Source organism: Puma concolor, chromosome E1 (genome assembly GCF_028749965.1).
Source record: "Puma concolor isolate L17-30 chromosome E1, mPumCon1.1.hap2, whole genome shotgun sequence".
Classification (NCBI taxonomy): domain Eukaryota; kingdom Metazoa; phylum Chordata; class Mammalia; order Carnivora; family Felidae; genus Puma; species Puma concolor.
Genome location: NC_141680.1, coordinates 2596000 through 2614387, shown reverse-complemented (window position 1 = coordinate 2614387; position 18388 = coordinate 2596000). Strand labels below are relative to the sequence as shown.

The 18388-nt window shown below is 60.9% G+C and overlaps 2 protein-coding genes across 8 annotated transcripts; one reads left to right on the top strand and one right to left on the bottom strand.

Annotated features, from left to right (window-relative positions):
* The first annotated feature begins 5934 nt into the window (after window positions 1-5934).
* Window positions 5935-10775, top strand: PLSCR3 (phospholipid scramblase 3). 2 transcript variants are annotated; one of them, XM_086685820.1, is made up of 8 exons: window positions 5935-6454; window positions 6674-6850; window positions 7109-7344; window positions 7465-7507; window positions 7607-7827; window positions 8073-8234; window positions 9774-9935; window positions 10125-10775. In XM_086685820.1, the coding sequence occupies exons 2-8, from the start codon at window positions 6844-6846 to the stop codon at window positions 10179-10181; spliced, it is 888 nt and encodes a 295-aa protein (XP_086541946.1). In that variant the 5' UTR covers window positions 5935-6454; window positions 6674-6843; the 3' UTR covers window positions 10182-10775. The 2 variants fall into 2 exon arrangements, with proteins under 2 accessions (XP_086541946.1, XP_086541947.1); XM_086685821.1 differs by having other exon boundaries at window positions 6670-6850.
* TNK1 (tyrosine kinase non receptor 1) lies at window positions 10732-17620 on the bottom strand. Of its 6 annotated transcripts, XR_015243810.1 has the most exons (14): window positions 17491-17610; window positions 16023-16249; window positions 15811-15881; window positions 15502-15696; window positions 15211-15366; window positions 14835-15118; window positions 14378-14651; window positions 13193-13287; window positions 12695-12859; window positions 12404-12483; window positions 11799-12097; window positions 11622-11717; window positions 11297-11529; window positions 10732-11201 (listed from the first exon to the last, which is right to left on the bottom strand). XR_015243810.1 is itself a non-coding variant. In XM_086685817.1 (13 exons), the coding sequence occupies exons 2-13, from the start codon at window positions 16183-16185 to the stop codon at window positions 11416-11418; spliced, it is 1992 nt and encodes a 663-aa protein (XP_086541943.1). In that variant the 5' UTR covers window positions 16186-16249; window positions 17553-17620; the 3' UTR covers window positions 10732-11415. The 6 variants fall into 6 exon arrangements, 4 of the variants coding, with proteins under 4 accessions (XP_086541943.1, XP_086541945.1, XP_086541942.1 ...); XM_086685817.1 differs by having other exon boundaries at window positions 10732-11529; window positions 17553-17620; XM_086685819.1 differs by having other exon boundaries at window positions 10732-11529; window positions 16023-16187; window positions 17553-17611.
* Window positions 17621-18388: the final 768 nt, after the last annotated feature.

Here is an 18388-nt window from a genome sequence, read left to right as displayed (position 1 = left end):
CTCAAAAACAAACTTGGGGGGGGGGGCGCCTGGGTGGCTCAGTCGGTTAGGCGTCCGACTTCAGCTCAGGTCATGATCTCACAGTCTGTGGGCTCGAGCCCCGCGTCGGGCTCTGTGCTGACAGCTCGGAGCCTGGAGCCTGCTTCAGATTCTGTGTCTCCCTCTCTCTGACCCACCCCCATTCATGCTCTGTCTCTCTCTGTCTCAAAAATAAATAAACATTTTTTAAAAAATTAAAAAAAAAAAAATCAAGCAAACTTAGGGGAACCTGGGTGGCTCGGTTGGTTAAGTGTCCTGTCTCAGCTCAGGGCATGATCTCGCGGTCCGTGAGTTCGAGCCCCACGTCAGGCTCTGTGCTAACAGCTCAGAGCCAATAGCCTGCTTCTGATTCTGTCACTTCCTCTCCCTCTGCCCCTCCCCTGCTCGCGCTCGTGCACTCTCTCTCTCAAAAATATTAACAAAAATTGTTTTAAATAAATAAACTTAAAAAGAAGACTCTGTTGTGGAGGAGACCATGAACAGAGACAGAGGTGGGGAAGGGGGGGCAGAGTGGGGCTCCACGATCTGTGTGGGCCGAGTTTCAAAGTAGTAAAAACGGGCTTTAACAGCTCAGCATACAAATGGACGGTTGTGAGTTGTGCTCTGAACGCGCAGGAAAAGAGCAGGGAGGCAGCGGGACAGTGGGGTCGTGGAGGGTGTGTCCCCCCCTCCGATGGGAAGGCCTCACAGAGGAGGTCCCATTGAAGCTGGAGCTAACCAGGTACAGAGTTGGAGGGGAAGCATGTCCTTGGTGGAAAGACAAGCTGGCGAGACGGGCTAGAAAGGAGCAGTCCCAAATCATTGAGGCAGGAGAAAATCAGGCAGGGGGGAGGGTGGTTGGAGAAATAGCAAAAACCATGTGGCTGATGGGTAGTGATGAGGGCCCCCAGGTACTCCGTGCAGGCCTTGCAGGGAGGAGTAAAGCGCTTGAAATCTGTCTGTAGAGCAACAGTGAGTTGTTGAAAGGTTTCAAGTAAGAGAAGGCTAGGCTCTCTTATACACGTAACTTTTATGGATTTATCTCTTTAGAGAGAGACAGGAGGAGGGGCAGAGAGAGAGAGAGAATCCTGACTTGGGGCTCGAACTCATGAAACCATGAGATCATGATCTGAGCCAAAACCAAGAGTTGGATGCTCAACCCACTTAACCCAGGCGCCCGTGATTCGTATGCTTAAAAGATCTGGAGGAAGCCAGGGTGGCCACAGGCCAGTCAGGAAGGCCAGGGATGAGATGATGGTGGTGGCTCGGCTTAGGGTGGAAGAGGTGGTGGAAAGGGTCCGATCCAGGATGTATTTTGAGGGTCGTACCGATAGGAACTGCTAATGGACTGGATGTAAGGGTGAAATGAGCAGGAGGCTTCCTGTTTATACACCTAGTGGTTGGAGGTGCTGTTACTCAGATGAGAAGAACGGAAGGAGGGGGAAGATGAGGGGGAGGCAGTCAGTTTGGGGCAGGTTGCTTCTGAAATGCCTGGGACACATCCAAGTAGGTTGTTGGGGAGCTCGGGGAAGTGTGGGGGCTTGGGAAAGATCTGGACTCAGGTTTACTCAGCACCCCTCTTCTGGCCGGTCTCCCATCCCCTCTCTTCCCCACAAATGCCCTCAGAAGGATCCATGGATCGCTTAGAGGTCTTGGTTGCCTGATCCAACGGATGATTTTCTTTCTTTTCTTTTTTTAAATTAGGCTCCACGCTGGGCGTGAAACCCAACAGGGGGCTTGATTACAGGACCCCAAGATCAAGACCTGAGCTGAAATCAAGAATCGGACCCCAATCAACTGAGCCATCCAGGCACCTCCCTTTTTTTTTTTTTTTTTTTTTAAGTAGGTTCCATGCTCAATGTGGGGCTTGAACTCACAACCCTGAGATCAAGCATCCCACACTGTACCGACTGAGCCAGGCTGGTGCCCTCAATGGTTGACTTAATCTTGTCTTTAGCCTCTGCAGCATTTGACACAGTTGGCCACACTGTCCTTAAAATACATCCTGTTGTTTCTAGGACACCCCTCCTGGTTTTCCCTCTGGCTGTGACTGCCTGGCTTGGCTTCTCTATCCACTTTAAATCAATGGTTTTCAAATTTTAATGGAAAAAAGTTAGAGCTCCTAAGTACACAAATTTTTGTAAAAAATTTTAATGTGTATTTTTGAGAGAGAGAGAGTGTGTGTGAGCGGGGGAGGGGCAGAGAGAGGGAGACAGAATCTGAAGCAGATTCCAGGCTCTGAGCTGTCAGCACAGAGCCTGATGTGGGGGCTCGAACCCATGAACTGTGAGATCATGACCTGAGTGAAGTCAGACGCTCAACCGACTGAGCCACCCAGGCGCCCCAGTACACAATTTTTTTTTTTAATGTTTATTTATTTTTGAGAAAGGGGAGGGGCAGAGAGAGGGAGACACAGTATCCGAAGTAGGTTCCAGACTCCGAGCTGTCAGCACAGAGCCCGACGTGGGGCTCGAACCCACAAACTATGAGATCGTGACCTGAGCCGAGGTCAGATGCTCAACCAACTGAGCCACCCAGGCGCCCCTATGTACACAAATTTTAACTTCCGTCTTTTTACTTTCCATTTTTGTGTACGCCTCATAAAGTTCATATCTGTGTGATATATCAAAGGTGCATGCTTAACTTTTCAGAAAGTTGCATTCAAAAAAGCACGGACCAGGGGCGCCTGGGTGGCTCAGTCGGTTGAGCGTCCAGCTTTGGCTCAGGTCATGATCTTGCGGTCTGTGAGTTTGAGCCCCGCGTCGGGCTCTGTGCTGACAGCTCAGAGCCCGGAGCCTGCTTCGGACTCTGTGCCTCCCTCTCTCTCTGCCCCTCCCCCACTCATGCTCTGTCTCTCTCTGTCTCAGAAATAAATAAACAAAAAAATGGACCATTTCTGTAAATGAGAGGGATACTAGAATTTCTGTCTCCCCTCCAACTAGTCCCTACTGAGCTCCAGAGCTTCGGAGCAGCTGCTGGGTGCCAGAATGTTCAGTGGGGACCTTGAAGGAGTTCGGTGATGCAGAAGGGGAAGGGGTGTGTTCCAGACCCCAGGCAAGAGCTATCCGGGCAGCCCTGAAGCCAAAGAGAGCCCGGGGCATTTGAGACGTCAAAAAATTCCTGGTGGCTGGCTTGAAAGACCTTGAGAGGGTCGTAGGGAAAGATGGCAGCAGGGGCAAATGATGGAGGGCCTTGGGCTGAGATGTTGGACTCTCTTCTGAGGGCAATGGGGAGCCACTGAAACATTTATATCCAGGGAGGAGGCATGATTTGAGGTATATTAGTAGAAGATCACAATATTTCATTTTAGTGATGGCTGAAATACAGCCTCAGAGGAAACCTCCAGGTGGGGGAGGCGCCAACATCTGGAATGGCCCTCCATGTAATGTGATCCCTTAGCTTTGACCCTGCCCGTGAGCGGGGCTCTTGAGGAACCAGGATAAAGAAGGCCTGCTTGATAATCGGTCTCTATTATTACTGCGCACTGTGTCCAATCTTCTCGATAGTCCGGCGTGGGAACTAAAGCTCACGGAGGTGAAGTAACTTGTTCTGTATCGTAGTTGGGACCAGCGTGGCCTGGGGTTCAAACTCTCCTCTGCCCAATTCCCAGAGCTAAGCTCTTTCCTTCCCGTGAGCACCAAGAAACTCCAATCTTCCGCAGCGAAGACCGATCCTTTCAAGAGATAGTTTGGTACGGCCCAGGTGGGCTCCTTTGGTTTTTGGAGCCTGGTACAGACTTCTGTCCATATGCCAGCTTTCAGCGTGACTCGTTCGCCAGAAGAAAAGGGACACACCATACTGGTGACGAGACGAGAGAGACAGCAGAAGTGTCTGGAGCTCAGGATGGAGTGGGCAGACAGGAAATGACCAAACAGGAAGAGCAGGGCCCACTGGGAATGGCCTCCTGGGCCAAGCCTGAGTCAACTTTGCCCTTTTCCTCACATCCTGTATCCAAGCCATTATCAAGTCAACACGTCATTGGCTGAATGCATAACCAGAATCTGACCATTTCCCACCACCTCCATTGTTACCGCTCCAGCCCCTGGTCCAAGTCACCATCACATCCCTCCTCGCTTTTTGCAAGAATGTCCTTCTGCCCTTGCCTAACTATAGCCTGCTCTAGACAAAGCAGCCTGAGAGAGAGAGAGAGACCCTGTAACAGTGCTATTCAGCCTTAGCTGCACATTAAAGTCTTTGGAGAAATTCCCAGAAAGTTCTGATATCTGCACCTTACCCCAAATACTCTAATTAAATTGTTGATACGACATGGGGCCCGTGCAGAGGTATTTTGTGAAGCACCCAGATGATTCTATCTTGTGGCCAGAGCTGAGGACCTCTATCCGAACCTTGCAACACTTCCTGTCTCGCTCAGTATAATCCAATGGTCTGCAAGGCTGTATGTGATCTGGGCTCCTGGGATCTCCATTCCTTCTGCCTGGTTCGTTCCATTCCAGCCACACTGGTGTCACTTGTTCACTGAATGACTAAGGCACGCTTTGCGTTTCTTGTTCGCGCTGTCTGAAACTTTTTTTTTTTTTTTATGCCAGAGGCCGGCCTGGTTCCGTCCTTGACCTCCTACAGTCAGGTCTTGGCTCACCTACCACCTTCTGGGTGATACCTTCCAAGTTCACCCTCTGCAAAATTGCAACCCTTGCCCACCACTCTCTGTCCTCCTCATCTTGCTCAATTTTTCTCCATAGCACTTGACATACCTTCTGACTTCTAGTATATTTTACCTTATCTGTCTCTTCTCTGCTAGAACGTAAGCCCCAGGAGATCAGCAATTTTGGTTAATTTTTTAAAAAAACTGCTGTATATTCCTCTCAAAAGCTGTCTGACATATAGTAGGCGCTCACTCAATCTTTGTTGAGTAACCGAGTTTCTGTATGTTGATATTTTGGTGGATGCCGGTGCATGGTCTGGGCCACGTAGAATCTGGGGTACTTAAGCACCCCCGGGGGGAGAGGTCAGGCAGTTGGGTCCGAAGCTGATGATGGCTGAAGCTGTGGGAGCAGCTGACCAGCCCAGAAGAAAGGACTTGGACCCATCTCTGAAAACCTGCTTCTATGTTCATCTTTTTTTTTTTTTTTTTAAATATTGATTTATTTTTGAGAGAGAGAGCGCGCACACAAGCAGGGGAGGGACACTGAGAGGGCGACAGAGGATCGGAAGTGGGCTCTAACAGCAGACACCCCAATTCGGGGCTTGAACTCACAAACCGGGAGATGGTGACCTGAGCCAAAGACAGACGCTCAACCGACTGAGCCACCCAGCCGCCGCCCCTCCCTGTATGTTCATCTTGGTGGGTGACCCCTCCACCTGCGTGGTCACCAGACAGGGACCTGGGGTCATCCGGAACGCCTCACCTGCACATGTCACCCCTCAAACAAGCTCTAGGTTTGCTGTGTAAGCATCTCCCCATCTACCACTCCTGTGTGCACCTAGCACAGCACCCGCTCCTCCGGCCGCCGTCCACCACCCAGCCCCGGGCGCCTTCGTGGTTCTCCACCTTGTGGTTTAGATGTGTCTTTCTAAAACCCAAATTCGGCCTTCTCTTTGGGTCTTAACATCTTTCGGTGGGCCCCCCGCTGCCCCTGGGGCCAAGTCCCAGCTGCCACCAGGCCTTCCGTGCAGGTAGGCGGGTGGCCTCCCTCTCTCAACTCTTCTCTCGTTGCTCTGCCTATAGGGCCCCAGGCTCAGCACCTCCTTACACCTGCGGGCCTCTCTGCTCAGGACCCAGAAGAAGCGACTCCTCTGGCAGTGGGGACGGGGGGAGGCTTTCCTGCTAACCGCGCCGCGTCCTCTGGTCACCCCCGGACCTCACTGCGCGCACGCTCACTGTTGCCACCGTTTGGCGGCCTGTCACCCACGTGGCCAGGGGCTCCTGGAAGACGTACTGTCGTAGCAAGGTGTCTGTGTGGATGACCGCAGCGTCACGGCGAGCAGCCGCGGAGGCAGCCCCCCGGGGAGGTGGAAAGGGAGCCGGGGGGCCAGTCCTAGAAGCCAAAGAAGGAGTTTGGAGGGTGTTCCGCTGCGTCAGCGAGGCCCGAACCGCCCTCGGGAGGAGGAGCCTGGGGTCCAGCGCCGCGCCAGCCGCCCTGGCTTCCCACCCGGGGACACCGAGCGCCCTGCGCCCGCAGACCCGGCGGGGGTCGCCGGGCTAGGTCTGGGCCGGCGGCCCTCCCCAGGCGGGCCTCCTCTGGTGTCGAGCGGCGGGGCGGAGCGGACGGGGACGCCTGCCACGCCAGCGAGCTCCCCTGCGCACCGCTCGCGGCCCCGCAGGAGAGCCGGCTCCCTTTGTGCGCACGCGCGCCGCCCGGGCCGGGAGGGGCGGGGCCTGGACGGGTCGAGGGGCGGGGTCGGGGCCCGGGCCCGCCTCCCCGAGCTCCTGCGAGCCGCCGAGCGCTGGGCACGCCAGCTCTTCTAGGGGCTTCAGGTGAGCGGGGGGGACTGGGGCGCAGGGGGGCCGGGAGGCCTCCCTCGAGGCCAGGCCGTCGCTCGGACCGCGGGTCCATCCTTCCGGCCGTCTGCCAGCAGCCGCCTCCGCGGAGAATGGGAGAACAAAGGGAGGGGGCGGTTCTGGGGCCCCCGAGGGAATCCAGGGTCCCAGGTACCCGCCCTGCCCGCTGACACTTTCGGTTTCTCCCTGAGTCAGAGGCGCCGCCCAAGAGACCCTGGGCCCGCGCCGCGCGCGGCCGCCTCTCCGCGTTTGCCTGTCCGTCTTTGTGTCTGTCTCTGTGTCTGTCTGGCTGTGTCCGAACTTGCCACCACCTCCAAAACTAAGCCTCCCGGACACTGACACCGGCGAACCATCGCCCCTTTCCCATGGCAGGTAAGTGGGCGCGAGGCTGAGGGTCTCCGTTATCCCCCCACGGACTCGGGAGCTGGGCGTCGAGCACACCCTGCGGGAATGTGCTCCGACTGGCCGTGTGGGGCCCCTCCCTTCCTCCCGGGGAGCCGCCGCCCTGCTCCCCCGCCCCGTCGTCCTCAGTCTCTTCCCATCTCATCGCCCTGCAGCCTCGCGGCCCGAGGGGAGAGGGGATGTGGCCGCGGGTCCCCGTCTAATCTACCCCTGTCCCCCCACCAACAGGCTACTTGCCCCCCAAGGGCCACGCCCCTTCACCCCCTCCTCCCTACCCTGTGACGGCTGGGTACCCGGAGCCGGCGCTGCACCCCGGGCCCGGGCAGGCACCAGTGCCCCCCCACATGCCTGCCCCTGCGCCTGGCTTCTCTCTTTTCCCTTCGCCCAGCCCCGGGGCCCCAGGGCCTGCTGCCCCGTTCTTGCCACTGCCCGGGGTGCCTTCCGGCCTCGAATTCCTGGTGCAGGTGAGCGGGAGGGCGCGGGGTGGGTGGGTGGGGGGGGGGGGCGGGGAGAGTGACGAGGAGGGGACCCTGGCGTCCAGACCAGCCAGCTGACATCGGGCGCGGACCTTCCTGCCTTTCCAGATTGATCAGATCTTGATTCACCAGAAGGCCGAGCGAGTGGAAAGTGAGTGGAAGGAGTAGGTTGGGTCTCGTGACGAGGGCAGAGACAGGGGGCTCTTGGGCAGGTGGCGGGGCCTGAGCCTCAGCGTGTCCCCCTTGGCAGCGCTCCTGGGCTGGGAGACGTGTAACCGGTATGAACTGCGCTCGGGGGCCGGACAGCCCCTGGGGCAGGCGGCCGAAGAGAGCCACTGCTGCGCGCGCCTGTGCTGTGGCGCCCGCCGGCCCCTGCGTGTCCGCGTGGTGGACCCCAGTGATCGAGAGGTGCTGCGTCTGCTCCGCCCCCTGCACTGTGGCTGCAGCTGCTGCCCATGTGGCCTCCAGGAGGTGGGCTGGGAGGGCTGGGGCCAGGGACGGGGTTGGGTGGGGGGAGGGGCAGGCCGGAATGCGGAGGACCAAGGATGGAACGTGGTCCGCTCGTGATGAGGCCTGGGATGAAGCTCAGCTCGGGTGGGGGTGGCAGGCGGGATGGGAGATCTAGGGGGGAGCGGGGCGGATGGTAGACCCGGAAGCTGAGAGCTCGGGCCAGGGTGCCCTGGCTCGGCAGTGACCCTGCCTGCCCCTGGCTCCAGATGGAAGTACAGGCCCCTCCCGGCACCACCATTGGCCACGTGCTACAGACCTGGCATCCCTTCATCCCCAAGTTGTCCATCCAGGATGCCGATCGCCGGACCCTCCTGCGCGTGGTGGGGCCCTGCTGGACCTGTGGCTGTGGCACAGACACCAACTTTGAGGTACCAGGAAGAAGGGGAGATTCCTGGGAACTTCACAAACCAAGATGGCAGCTTCTGTGAGGCGCGATGGCCAACACTAAGGGCAAGACCCTGAGCTCACTGATCCAAATCCACGGAGGCTCCTAGCACATCTCCAGTGTTCTCCATTCAGAAGGGGGTGGCCCGGTGGCCTTCTGAAAGCTTGGCAGGGAGGCTTTCCTCTGAAGGACCAATGCTGATTGTCACCTGCCGCCCCGTGTTGAGGGGGAAACCAGCTAAGGCCAGGCTTGGTTTGGGGCACAGGATGACCACTGGGTCTGCTGCGGGCTAGCTGCTATGCATGAGTGTGTGAGCCCGGGCCCTGGAGCCAGCACCAGTGTAACTTGTCAGCATCCTGCGGCTTGCCCCCACCCCACGGGTGATCTACGTCCTCGTCATCAGAACCCAAGTGGTGACAGTGCCAGGGGTGAGGCCTGGGAAGCGCTTTCGTTTCCAGAAGACAGAGGCACCTCCCCGACACTGTGGTTCTTTAAGGGATAATCACCAGGGCAGATAAGGGACAAATCACAGGGAGAAGCCCGTAGACTTTCCAAGGCTTCCGATGAGGTGTCCTACCTAAGCCTACTTTTACAAATCGAGTCACCTCGGGAGCTGGGTGGAGGCTCTGTGATAGAAAGATGACTGGGTGACCTCTGCATGGGAACGTGCAGCCCGTGGGGCCCTGGGAGACCCAGGCTCCCTTTTACGTAGTTATGAGCAGCCCTTCTCTGGGGCTGCACTGGGGATGGCAGGGCTGGCTGGGAGAGGCCCTGCCCAGCCGGAGACTGGTCTGCAGGAAGTGCCGCAGAGCTGTCAGTGGGGGAAGGGGACTGGGAGGGCACAGAAGGCAATCACTTCAGTTCTAGCCCCTGCAAATAAGCATAGGAAACGATCAGGAAATCACAGTGAATTACCTCGTCCGTCACCAGGGCCTGTTGTTCTTGGGCCCGGAGAGGCCAGTGGAAATCCTGGTCCTTAGAGGCCACTTACTGCTGCCCCTCCCCCACCAGACGGGCTTGGATCCCCTCTGGATGAAGCTTGGACAGGGCCCTTGCTACTTTGCGGGGTAAAGGCACCTCTTTGGGCAGGCACAGCCTTCTAGGCACCTGGCTGGCTGGCCGAGCACAGCCCCCTAGCCCTCTTGGACCAGGCCACTCTGTTCAGGGCGCTGACTTCACCAGCTACGGGCAGCAGGTACTTTCGTGACCAAAACAAACCTGGGAAGCAGCCCTACACGGAGATGAGTACTCGGTGCTAACGTTCCTGCCGCTACTTATGTTCGGTTTTCGCGTATGGCCTTTCAGGAGCAACAGATGTGAGTCTGAACTCAGATCTGCACTATACACACGCAGCATGACCGAGGGTGACTTGGTTTCCCCGGATGCCACCGGGAAAACCGCCGGAAGGATTCGCTCAGGACAGAGCCGGCGCCGCTCATACGCGGCGACGGTGGGAGGGGGGGGCCTGGCGGCAGGGGAGGTCAGCCACGTCCCCCCCAGTAGGCTCCTGCCTTCCCGACAGGTGAAGACTCCGGATGAATCACGCAGCGTGGGCCGGATCAGCAAGCAGTGGGGGGGGCTGCTCCAAGAAGCCCTCACCGATGCAGATGACTTCGGCCTGCAGTTCCCGCTGGATCTGGACGTGAGGGTGAAGGCGGTGCTGCTGGGAGCCACGTTCCTCATTGTGAGTTGGCTGCCCCGCCTCCCCTCCCACCACCCCGCTCTCCATCAAGGCTCTGTGCGCATCTTGGCCTCCTGCTAGATTAGAGACACGCTCTGTGGGGGCGGGGGGCGGGTACAGGTTCCGGACCCGGGTTGTGAGAGCTGAGCTAGGCCAGCCCCGCCAGCCCCGTTGACCGTGCCCTCCCGTCAGGACTACATGTTCTTCGAGAAGCGAGGAGGCGCTGGGCCCTCTGCCGTCACCAGTTAGAGGCCACCTCAGGGCGAGGAGACCACCACCTCAACCAGAATCCAGGATGGCCACCTGTCAGAGGCGGCCGCTTTCCGCGACGTTTGCCGCAGCGGACAGACGGGGATGCCTGAGAGTCTAGGGGCCACGGCGCCCTACCCCTGCCCCGATCCCCTGGCCTCCTTCGCCTTGGCCCCTGGGGAAGGGTATGTATGAGAACCCTTCTCCCTCGCACCGCTGTCTCTCCGATCCCTTGGCACACAGGCATATCAGCTTTACCCTCCCTTCCCCCGGCCCCCTTCCGGGGCCTGTGCTCCAGATCCGGCCTTGGGAATCCAGGGCCCTCGGGCTTTCTGGCAGGAGCCGGGGTGGGCAAGGGTTTGCAGCACCAAAGATGGCTGGCGTGACCGCTCTCGCCCCGCATCAGCTTGGCCAATCGGTTCAACCTCAGACCGTGGCGCTCTGAGGGGATCCCCGCCTCCCCCAGGCCCTGCCCACAGCCGGTGCTTCGTGCAGCTTCCTCCGGAGCCTTAAGCACCCCATCCTGCCCTTTGCCTTAGGAAGGAGGCTGTATCTTTGTATGTTATATTCATATAAACTTTGTAACTTTTTGGATTTCGGAAGATGTATGTGACGGGAGAGAGGAGAAGGGAGTTGGTATGGGAAGACACGATGGGAAGTAGGACAGCCGGGCTGGGTGGGGGCTGGCCCGTTTCATAATCCGTGCTGCCAAGATCCAGCGTCTCTGAGTTCAAGAGGGCGACTTCATCGTCCATTATGGCCCCGGACCAAGCCAAGGCAGTCTGGGCCACGTAGCCCAAGTCAGCGGGATCGCTTCCGTCGTCCGAGATGACTGCTCCCACAGAGACCCGTGTGGCAGCTGACGGCAGTTCGGGATGGCTGTCCCCGAGGCCCAGGATGGCCATTGGATCGCTCTCTGTAGCAAGTGGAAGCTTCCTGTGGGTGCGACGTGTGGCAGCTGTGTCCCTCCGAGTTCTCCTCGTGGTTGGCAATGTGGGAGGCAGAGCGGAGGAGATCCTTCTATGAACCAGCCGAGGGAGCATGAGCCCTCAGAGGCCAAGGGGCAGGGCGGGAGGAGACATTCAGCAGTGCGCGACCCCGGGCTCCTCCCGTACCTGCCAACGATCTCCCCAGGTGGGAAATTCTGCCCTGATGGGACCTGTCCGGGTTCTGCTTGGTCCCACGTGGCCAGGCCCTTGACCCAGGCTAGTATCCACACCCAAGGGAGCAGACCTCAGGGCCGGGCCAGGACGTAGCGGCTGGCGGCCGAGAGGTCCCACTGGTAATGCTCCAGGATGCGTCGGCAGTCGGCCCTGGACCGGCTGCTCAGATGGAAGAGCTGGTCCACCTGTGGAGGCAGGAGAGAGGGCAGTGGCTGCCACAGGGCAGGCGCGGGAGAGGCGGGAGGGGTGGGAACCCGAGAGAAGGGTCTGGCTTTACCTTGAGATTCCGGATGGCGGAAACCACGTCTCCCCCAGTGGCCCTTAGCGCCGCCTGGCACTCCTGGTGGGTGACTCCGTGAACGCTCAGCTCCACCTACGGGGCACGAAGTCCGGCTTAGGCCACGGTCCCGCCTGTAGCCCCTCGGGACACCAGGCCACCTCAGGGAGTTCTCACCTCCATAATCCTCCTCTGCAACTCGGGGTCGGGCAAGAGGCCTCCGGAGGGAACGGTGGCTTTGCCGGCTCCAGGTTTTCCCGGGGGGTGGCTGGGGAGGGGTTCTCTTCTGGGCCACGGAGGCCGCTCCCTGGGGGGCTGGCTGGGCTGAGAAGGACTGGAGGCAAAGGGAGGGCAGGATGGCAGGCCAGGGGGTCCCCGGGTCACGGCTCTGGCATGGCGAAGTTCGGGGGGGCTGGAACCACCCCCTGTGGGGCGGGGGCCCAGGGACAGAACAGACTCCAGGCTCTTGGAAATGACTGCACAGTTGAGAAATAATCAACCTGAGAGGAGGCCCAGATGCTGGGCCCTGCCTTCTCCCCGTTGTGTCTGTGCCGTGCTCGTGGGGGGCCCTTGGTTAGGGGGACAGGAAGACGGGTGTGCGGAACAGACACCCCAGCCCAGGCAGCTGAGGCCCCAGAGAACGGAGAGGGCGGGCGCTGCAGGGGGAGACGCACAGCGCTAGAGAGGGCAGATGGGGGACCGCCACATCGCCGACACCAAGGTCAGGACTCAGAGCGGGGGGGCAGAATTGCGAGAAGCCGGGTCCCCGGCACCACACCCACCTCTCGCCCTCTGCAGGGGCACGTTCCTTCTCTGGCCCCGTGCCGGAGGCAAATCCCGAAGCTTGGCCTTCCCTCTATCCCTGTTGGAGAGCAATCCGGTTCATTCTCCCCACCTGGCACATCAGTGTGCCCCCCCCCCCCACCAGAAGCTCCCAGGCAGGCTGAGCCCCAGAGTGGAAGCCCCGGCTGGGAGGCAAGTCCAGCCTTCCATCCAGCTGCCCACCCCCCCCCCAGACCCCCTCCCCAAGCTTCCCTTCCAGAGGCATTGCTGGGCTCGTGTCCCCCACTCACCCATCCGTGCTTCCCTGGTGCAGCTCGCCCCGGGCAGGGGACACTCTGTGGACCGGACGGGTGGCTGGCGAGCCCCCCGAGTCTGCCAGTGTCACTGCTGAGGCTGGGAAGCTGCCCACTTTGAATGTGCGGCCATTCTGGCCCTTCCAGGTCGTGGAGTCCGGGCTGTGGGAAGAGGCACTGTTAGAAGGGACGGAGGGGGAGGGGGGCTGGGCTCCGGCCCACATTCAGCTCGCAAGCTGTGTGCCTGCAGCGGCAGCTGCCTAGAAGAAGAGAGGCTCTTTTCTCCCTAACACAAAAGGGCTCTACGGGCTTGGTGGCTCCAGTGGGAGCCACGACTTTAGTGGCGCTCCCGGGGCCCAGTGGGGAAGGGAGGAGGCAGAGGGTCAGGGTTCAGGGAGCTGGGCGGGGGGGCGGGCAGCAGATTGGGACCAGGGTCGGGCAGGTCGGGTGGGAGTCCTCCTCCTTGGGGACGTGTGGGAGGCCCGAGGCTGTCACCTGCCCTCGATGACGGTGATGGGGTCACCAGTCTCCATCCTTAGGGCGCCTGGCTCTGTGACCTCCCTCACACAATGTGCCTCAGGAGGCCACGCCTGCAGAGACAGGAAGAAAGGGTGGCAGGGCTTGTGGCCTGAGTCAGAAGGACAAGATCACGTGAGCAGGAGAGGAAGGAGACTCCCGTTTACGCACCCACCCATCAAACCCATACCAGGTATGTCCTCTGTCCCGGGCCCAGGGGGGACTGTCCCTATCCCCCAGTAGGGGGTGGCAGATCTGGGTTCCACACCAAGCCGGACGTACCCCAGGGGTCAGGAAGCAACAAAGGGGGGGGGGCTGTCTCTGCCTAGGAGAACCAAGGGAGGGTCCTCCCACGCACCGCTCTGCCTCCCAGTGTCTCTGGAAATATTTTCCTTTTCTTCCCAGCCCCGCTGCCTTGACCCTGACCGCAGACATCCTTTCATTTCTGCTTCATGATCCTTGTCAGCCACCTGCTATTCCCTTGTTCAGTCTCCTTCCTCTCATCCCTCCTTGCTCCAAGCCAGGGTGAGAGAACACGTAAAGTGACTGGGAACTCCCCTGCTCAAAATCCCTCCATGGCTCCCAGGTGCCTTCAGGGTAAAGACAGAGTCTTCAACAACGCAGTTTACCGATTTAGGGGACGGCGCTCTTGGGTCAATTGACTGCTTCAAATCCCAACTCCTCCACTTAAACTGTCACTGCCTTAACTGCCCCCATCTGTAAACTCCAGATAATAATGGCCTTACGGGGTTGTTGTGAGGATGAAGCGGGCCAACGTGCAAGAAGGAGACATGTGAAGCACTTAGCACGGTGTCTCCCAGGGCTGGCCCTGGTTACGTATCATTCCTCGCATAGCCCTCCACGGGGCACCTGAGATGCTGGGGCCGCCTTAGCTGTATTTCCCAGTCGCATGCAGACCTTTCTTCCCTCTGCCTGTCAAACCTACTGCTCTCTGTTCCGTGCTCCGTCCCCCAGCCCTCAGCATCCGTCTCCGCAGCCCTAAGCTGTCTCCCCAGGGCTCTGGGCCCCGCTGCAGGTAGACACTGAATCCGGGTTATCCAGAGCCGGTCCCTGACCCCAGCCCAGGAGTATCTGTCACTCCTGTGCGCGGAGCTCTGGGAGAAACCAGAGACTGGGTGCATCTGGGGAGGTGGGGGCTCCCACCTCTTGGAGCAGCCCCTCCAGGTGGGGAAAGCTGGGCCGGTCGGCAGGGTGGGGGGCCCAGCAGCGCAAGGCGAGGGCGTAGAGAGCCCTGGGGCAGAGGGGAGGCCGAGGCAGCCGGGCTCGGTCCTTCTCCAGCCGCTGCAGGATGAGGTACGGCGGGACGCGGGCCCAGGGCTCCTCGCCCCCGGAGAACATCTCCCACAGCGTCACCCCAAACATCCACACGTCAGACGCAGAAGAGAAGGCCCCGTGGCGCAGGCTCTCTGGGGCGCACCTGTGGAAACGCAGCTGAACGGGCCGCACGGGTCCCTCCCCGGAGGAGCTGGGTGATCTTCTCGAGGACTTCCGGGGGCCCTCCCAGAATCCTCGTCCCAGCCTCCCCCGGAGGGAGCCGTCCACACCGCCCCAGCCCTCTAGAGCCCTCTAGTGCCCGGGGATCCCGGCTCCGCGCCCTCACCAGGCATAGGGGATGGGGCGGGGTCCGCCCATGACGTAGCGGCCCCGGGCGCCGCGCAGCGGCCGCACCAGCCCGAAGTCGGCCACCTTGATCGTGCGCGGGGAGGCCAGCAGCAGGTTGCGCGTGGCGAGGTCTCGGTGCACCAGCCCCCGGGCCCCCAGGTACGCCATGGCCCCCGCCAGCTGCCGCAGGAAAAGGCAGAGCAGGGCCACGGGCAGCGGGGGCGTGGGGGCCGGGGCGGCCAGGCGCGCGTGCAGGGAGCCCAGGGGCGCCAGCTCCATCACCTGCGGGAGCACGGCGCCGCGTGAGCAGAGGTCCGGGCCCAGGGGACCCTGCCGCCCACCTGCCCTGGGAGCCGCTGTCCGGGTCTGCTCACCATCTGCAGAGGCTGGCCCAGGACGAGGCCGTGCAGACGCAGCACGTGTGGGTGCTCCAGGCTCATCATGATGGACACCTCTCGAAGGAAGTCCCCCAGCTCGGTGCCCACGGGGCCTTCAGGACCCACGCGGAGGGACTTGACAGCCACTGGGACCTGGGAGGAGTGGGGGGGGGGCGGGAAGGACGCTTAGGGAACAGCTACTGTGGGGGCCAGAGCACAGAGGGCACGCAGAAGAGACGGGCAGCCCGCCCCAGCACCCAGAATGCACTGGGTTCCCTGGGTACTCACACTCTGACCGCTGGGCAGTGTCCATAACCCTCGGTGCACCACTCCAAAGCAGCCAGAGCCCAGCAGCTCCCCTCTGCACACAGCACCATCCGGGATCAGACACTTGAGTCCCCCCTCGGGCTCAGGGAGGGACAACAGGGGGCTGTCTGAAGGGGGGGTGGTCTCCTTCTGCTCAGGTACAAAGCCTCCAAGGATCTGAAGCAGGGGTGGGAAATTAAGTGGGTGCCCTCCTCCCTGACACTCAACCCACCCCATTCCCGGGCCTAAGCTGGCCCTTTAAGTCCACGGCCCCCACCGGGAAATGCACACCTTGTAGACCCAGTTCTTAGACTTAAGCCCGGAACGGTGTCTCTTCAGGGCTTCGGCCAGTCTGCGCTGGGCTGGGGAAGGTCAGAATCAGAGGACTTGGTGGTACGTGGGGGTGGGGGTGGGGATGGAGGTTGCAGAAGGATTTATAGGCAAAGAAGAGGGCTGGTGTGTCGGGGGGTGGGCAGAGGGGGTTCTGCGCAGGGGCCCCTTACCGGGCCGGCCCATGCCGATGCCGTCCAGGTCTTCAGGCTTTACAAAGTCGAAATGCTCCGGCCGAGTAACATTAAGTTCCTCGAGGATGGGTCGGTAGAACTGGGCCAGCTGGATGTCCCGGAGCAGGCGCAGCAGCCACAGCGAGCTGGCCTCAGGGAGCATGTCTGGAGAAGGAATCCCTCAGGATGATGCAGTCACCTCCAGACACATAGCCCAAGGAAGGCACCTGAGACCGAGACCCCAGAAACACGCTCGCCAGCCGCCTCCACCTTCCACCCATCAGAAACGCTTGGGGGGGGGGGGGGCAGAGGGAGGGACACACCCGGAGCAGCCAGGAATCCTGCCGCTCCCACAAGCCCCAGGGAGAGCGCCCCCCATGCCTGAGACCCACTACCCTACCCGCCTCAGCAGTGAGAAACCCGCCCTCCTCACACCTGAGAGCTGAGCACCCGGGAGACCCCAGGGACGTTCCTTTGCTCACTCCTGAGCTGTGAAGGCACGCAGCCTGTGTATGCTTAGCGCACCCAGACCAGACGCCCAGGGACCAGGGACCTACCAGGCATGCCCAGATATGCTAACCACACACACACAGGTACAATGCCTCCCACGCTCAAAACACTGCCACACGCACAGAGATCTACAACATGCTGCAGAGGGTGTCTGAGCCACCCAGGTAGGTGGCCTCGCGGATCTGAGACACTTCGGGACGCTGCCATGAAACGCAGCTCACACTGCCACATACCCTCCCTCCTGTGCCTACTTGTGACCCGGCAGCTCACCGCCTGGGAGATACGGCCGTCCACGTGTCCGAGACGTGAAGGTCCCCGTAAAGCCACAACCCATGGGGACGCCAGGGCACGCTGGGCGCGCAGGCCTGAATCATTCAGGCATCACCCCCCCCCCCCGCCCCCCGCCTCCGCCCACAGAAGCCCAGGGTCACTGCCTTTCCTACACCGGAGGCGGCAAAGCTTGAAATCGCGCTGGGCGTCTGTGATTGGCGGTCAAGTGCAGGCCAGCTGAGCTCGGGCGCTGCCTACAGAGGCAGGTGCTGCCAGGTGCACAGTCCCTTCCACACCCACCTGAGCTCAGCTCCAGGTAGCGCCCGGCCCGCACCCCTGAGTCACTCAAGCCACCTTGAGCGTCACCAACCTAACTCCACCAATCTTTGCTCGCTAAGGCCCGGTGCTCCGGGCGCCCGCTGCCTGCACAGCGCTCTGCCTGACACACGCCGGGACCTCTCCGTCCCCCCACGCGAGGGAGACCTGGAGGAAGGGTTGAACGAGGAACTGGGCGCGAGGAGGGGCGGGGGGGGGGGGAGAGGCCACGACACTGAGAGACCCGGGACCACCTGCCAGGTGAGAGGGAGAAAGCACGGGAAGGGGGGCCGGGGGAAACGCGGCCGCGGTGTGGGGAAGGAGAGGGGGAGGAGGGAAGGAGGGAAGGCGAACAGGGCACCCGCGGACGCACCCCAAGTGACTGCGGCTCCGCCAGCCCCTGCGCGGGGCGTCCCGGCTCCTCCGGACCCTCACCTGGAGAAAGCGGAAACGGCGGCTGCGGAGCCGCCCAGGCCGCCAGCGCTAAATCCCGGGGAGGGCGGGGCCGAGGCGGCGGGGCGGGGCCTATGGGGCGGGGCCTGGGACCGAGGGGCGGGGCCTGGCGCGGGTCCCGGCCAGCCCACGCCATGCCCGGGTCCCCGGGCCCGACTCCTGGAGCCCCGCGACCGCGGGCTGGGGGCCCCTCCTCGGCCAGGCCAGACCCCGAGAAGCCCTTCTCCGTCCTTTCCCTCTCCCCTGCTGCACACCCTCTTTCCAGCCTCTTTCAAAGAACCTTTCGCCCCTCCCAGACTTCGTCCTCGGTGTCCTGTCCCCCATGCTCCCCTCTCCCCAGATCACCTCTCTCAGCCAGAGTCCCACCCCTCGAAGGAATCAGCCTCAGATGGACATAACGGGCCCGGGCGCTGGGAGTATAAGGCTAAACAGGACAAAGTCCCCGGGTCCCATCAGGGGAGAGAGCTTCCTAGCCCCCACGTGGAGAAAGGCAAGGTGCACAAGTGCTTTGAAATGGAGCCAGGGCAGGGGCGCCTGGGGGGCGGCGGGGTGTGTGTGGGGGGGCTCAGTCCGTTAAGCATCCGACTTTGGCTCAGGCCATGATCACGGTTTGCGGGTTCGAGACCCGCGTCAGGCTCTGTGCTGACTGCTCAGAGCCTGGAGCCTGCTTCGGATTCTGTGTCTCCCTCTCTCTCTGTCCCTCCCCCAGTTGCGCCCGCGCTCTCTCTCTCTCTCTCTCTCTCTCTCTCTCTCTCTCTCTCAAAAATAAATAAACATTAAAAGTTTTTTAAAAAAACAAATGGAGCCAGGGCAGAGAG